The sequence below is a fragment of the Caretta caretta genome, chromosome 2, assembly GCF_965140235.1.
Source record: "Caretta caretta isolate rCarCar2 chromosome 2, rCarCar1.hap1, whole genome shotgun sequence".
Lineage (NCBI taxonomy): Eukaryota > Metazoa > Chordata > Testudines > Cheloniidae > Caretta > Caretta caretta.
The window spans coordinates 120,995,971-121,000,263 of NC_134207.1; the positions used below are offsets into that span (position 1 = coordinate 120,995,971).

At 55.1% G+C, this 4,293-nt stretch overlaps 1 protein-coding gene across 1 annotated transcript; it reads left to right on the forward strand.

Moving 5' to 3' along the window:
* Positions 1–812: 812 nt before the first annotated feature.
* Positions 813–2,813, forward strand: FOXQ1 (forkhead box Q1). The gene has a single exon (XM_048837226.2). It carries the CDS (start codon positions 1,743–1,745, stop codon positions 2,811–2,813), a length of 1,071 nt encoding a protein of 356 aa, XP_048693183.2. The 5' UTR covers positions 813–1,742.
* The last annotated feature ends 1,480 nt before the right edge of the window (positions 2,814–4,293 follow it).

Consider the following 4,293-nt stretch of genomic DNA (forward strand, 5'->3'; position numbering starts at 1 on the left):
TATTAAAAATATTCCATGTTAGATTTTTCTGGAAAGAAACAGGTAAAACAAATGAACTCTAAGTCCTAATTCATTATATAAATTTTGGTCCTGTATTTGAATTCTAGTGTTATGGGGCATGCAAAAAAACACTGACGTAAAGCAGCTTTTTAATGTTCAAAAAGGTTTTATTTACAAAGTAACGATCTAATAGAGAGTTATACAGAGGGAGATACAAAGACAGGTTCTGAAAGAAGTCAGCTATATTGTTTTGTTCAGTGTCTCTGTTCATTAGATCTATACATAAAATCAAGGTCAGAGTTTTGTTGAAGTATTTCCATCAGAGCATGTAGAAGTGCCGACCCATTCACTTTTCATTCTGGACTGGGAGGATAAGGGTGAGGATTAAATGACTATCAAGCTACATAAGTCATGAGGAATTCACAACGAAGTTTATACAGCTTCTCAGTGAAGCACTGTATTATTTTTAATAGGGTGTTGAGCTGTCATATTACACGTTGTTACCAAACACAGTATTATGTAAAAATAATAAATGTGTAGCTGGTGTTGCTCTGCCACCTACAAGTCATCCTGAACTTTACACCTGGCAGGAGGAACCTGCTATGCAAACCTACAAACACGCGCACACACTGTCCCTGCTGGCTTCCTTCATTCAAAACACTCAGGGATGGGAGGGAGAGAAGGGGTGGAACCTGGCAGAGGAAAACACAAAAACAAACCAAACATGTTGCATGAAATAAACTTTCCAACAAGATCTGAGATGACAGGGAGATCATTATGACTCTGATCTTGCTTATTAGTGGATACCTACCTTTGCTACCTTGCTTCCCCGCCCATCATCCTTTCAGATCCTGGTTCTAGCTCCGCCTCTCCTGGGCTGCCTAAGTATTATAATAGGCTGGTCTGAAAGTGGTGTAGAGACACAGAGCCAACGGGGGAGAGAGAGAGAGAGATAATGACTTGACAGTACTACTAATAACAATAATAACTTGGCTGCTGCCACTGCTTCAGCAAGAAGTCAGCTCAGAATCTCAAGACTGAAGAAACCAGGTCCCTTGACACAGGAGCACCAGCAACTACAGACAGAGAGGAGTAACTGCCCATCCCTAGAGATAATGTATTCCATTTGAATTGCTCTGTGGACAGTAACATGAGGAACCTCTCCCGAAAAAGGGACAAGATCAAACTTTGAGGGTCTGGAGAGAGGACCTGACTTTGCAGAACTACCCATCCGAGACCGACTGACTTGGGGTTAGTTGGTTTTCTTCCCACCTGGAGCAACCAAAGTCAAGGTAGCGGGGAAGGACTCGGTGCCTCTCCCTAAGAGAAGGGGATCACAGAGGGGTGGAAGAAATAGAGAGACCTCCCTGCCCCCAAGTAACCTACGCTCCAGGAGGCTAGGAGGAGGGCACCCTGTTCTCCAGGGACCTGTCCAAGTGGGAAGAGCCCTCCCCCACTTCCAACCAACCCCCCCTCCCCGCCCCTGGTCTTTGCTACTTGCCAAGGGTGAAGGGGGAGGCAACCCCCAGCCTGCGCTGCTCGCCAAGGAGGAAACCTTTGCCGCTCTCCAGGGGGAGAAACAAGAGCCCCCCCACACACACTGTTCCCGACAGGGAAGGAGACCCCCAGTCAGCCAGCCACCTCCCCAGCCCAGCTCCGGGGGCTGCCCTAGAGCCGCCCCCCGCCCCAGCCTGGCGGCCAGGGGAGAAGAGGCCGGGGCCCGGTGAGGCAGCAGCTGCGCCATGAAGCTGGAGGTCTTCGCCCCGCGCTACGAGGACAAGCTGGGCGGCAGCGACCAGGAGGGCAGCGGGGCCCCGTCCCCCGCGCCGGGCGACAGCGAGCTGGGCTCGGACGGGGACTGCGCCGCCCACAGCCCGGGCGGCCAGGGGGCGGCGGGCGCGGGGCCGGCGGGCGCGGAGGGCGGGAAAGGGAACAAGCCCTACACGCGGCGGCCCAAGCCGCCCTACTCCTACATCGCGCTCATCGCCATGGCCATCCGGGACTCGGCCGGCGGCCGCCTCACCCTGGCCGAGATCAACGACTACCTGATGGGCCGCTTCCCCTTCTTCCGCGGCGCCTACACGGGCTGGCGCAACTCGGTGCGGCACAACCTGTCGCTCAACGACTGCTTCCTCAAGGTGCTGCGCGACCCGGCCCGGCCCTGGGGCAAGGACAACTACTGGATGCTCAACCCCAGCAGCGAGTACACCTTCGCCGACGGGGTCTTCCGCCGCCGCCGCAAGCGCCTCAGCCGCGCTCCGCCGCCGCCGCCGGCCGCCCGCCCAGCAGCCCCCGCCGCCGCCGCCGCCTGCTGCTGCTGCGGCTCCGCCGCCCCCTGCAGCTGCGGCGGGGGCGCCGCCGAGGAAGGGCGGGCGGGCGCTGCCGCCGCCGCCGCGGCCAGGCCGGGCTCCAAGTTCTCCAGCTCCTTCGCCATCGAGAGCATCCTGAGCCGGCCCTTCCAGCGCGCCCCCGCCCCGAGCCGGGCGCTCTGGGCCGCGCCGCCCGGCCCCCAGCTGCTGCCCGCCCCCTACCCGCTGGGCTCCTACCCGCCCCCGCCGGCCTCGCTCTACGCCGGTGGCGGCCTCCTGCCGCTCTACGCCTACGGGCCCCCGCCGCTGGAGCGCGGGAGGGAGGCGCTGGCGGCCAGCAGCGCCCGCCGCCCGCCGGAGCCTCCCCAGCTCCTCCCCTCCCCTTCCGAGGCGCTGCTCGGCGCCCCGCTCTATGGCCCCCTCCGGCTGCCCGGCCCCTTGCACACGGCCCCGGGGCTCCCTGCCTCGTACTCGCCCTACCCCCTCGAGCGCCTCCTGACTTAATACAGACCCCCTCCTCCCCAAGGCGGGGGAGGCGGGGAACACGTGGATGGGGGAGCAAGGGAGGAGGAGGACGACGAGGCTCTGGCGTCTGCACTTTCTATCCAGAGACAAGTGACTGTGCCTTAGATCTGGGGGAGCGGGGTTTGAACCAAACCAAAGTGGGGGCGCTTTGTATTTGGACTTCGCAATGGGTCAAAGTGCTTCTCAGTCATTGTTGAAACCACTTGGCTTAAGGCAGGTGCCTGATCTGCTCTCGCGCTGGTTTCTCGCTGCGCAAAGCCATGTGTCATTGATCAGGGAACCAGTTCCGTCAGGCTCTGTCCCGACTACGGGTTTGGGGGTGCGCTGTGCACCCAAGGGTGAGGGCTGGGCGAGTGAAAAGGTGCCAGAGGTTGCTGGGTCATTTTCTCTACTCCAAACCAATGCATCACTGTGCCAAAATAACCCCCCCCCACACACCTCCAGTGCAGCACCTAGCATTTCGCGGAGAGGGGGTGGATTTATTTATACATTGTAAACTAAAAAATGTTTTAACACGGCAGGTTGCAGCTTTTTTAAAAATATATATCGTTAGGTTGGGTTCAATGAAATGTCAGCCGTGGTCTCTTTCTGTGCTCGATCTGTTTTCCGAGTTGTGTTTTTGGAGATAAGACCACTGGCAAGCCAGGAGTGATTTTTTTTCCCCTCTGTATATTTGTGCGTGACTATTTTATGAAAAAAAAAAAAAAGCTCAGGCTTCATGGTTATTTTCCAATAAAAGAACTCCACAAGGAATAGCGTGATGTCTCTGTGTAAGACAGGGGGGCGGGGAGGGGGTTGATACCGACTTCATGGAAACCATGTAAAATAGTGCTAGAGAAAGAAGCTTTGTGGGCGGAAAGAAAGGGACCAGGTTGCAGAGGTAGATAAGCCCTCACGTTGAAGGAGAGCACTGGGCTCAACTGCATTTTTTGGGAGAGAGGTTGTCAGCCCCCCTCCCTAGTGCCCATTCGCGTTTAGATGTGCGATGTGCAGAGATTCATTAGCATTCCTGTTGACTGAGACTTGGGTCAGTAGGATTTCTCTTCCTTTTGAAAGAAGTGTGCTCCCCAGCCCGGAGAAAACATCTAGCTACAAAGTTGGCATAACTGTTTAATTCCTCGTGTCAAAGAGTGTTCGAGTACTGGTGTTCATTCCTTCAGAAGGACTGGCCCTTGGAAGATAATCTTTGGGAAATGAGGACCAGCTAAACATTTGCTTTGTAAAAAAGGTTCTCTGCAGTACCTTTTTCAAAAGAGGACAGAGACGAAACGTAATCCTATTGTCTCATCTCCTTACACAAACGAAAGTTGTTTCAGGAAGGTTGTTAGTACAACTTGATTCTAACTGCTTTTGGTAGAACAAAAGTCCCCCCTTCCCCCTTACATCTTTCTCCTGATGTGTTTTCGGTTACTAATAAAACCACACAAGGGTACACACACACACCCCCTTTAAATACAAG

Excerpts from the sequence above, each read along its gene's own strand:
- FOXQ1 (XM_048837226.2), top strand. The coding sequence starts at position 1,743 with ATGAAGCTGGAGGTCTTCGCCCCGCGCTACGAGGACAAGCTGGGCGGC.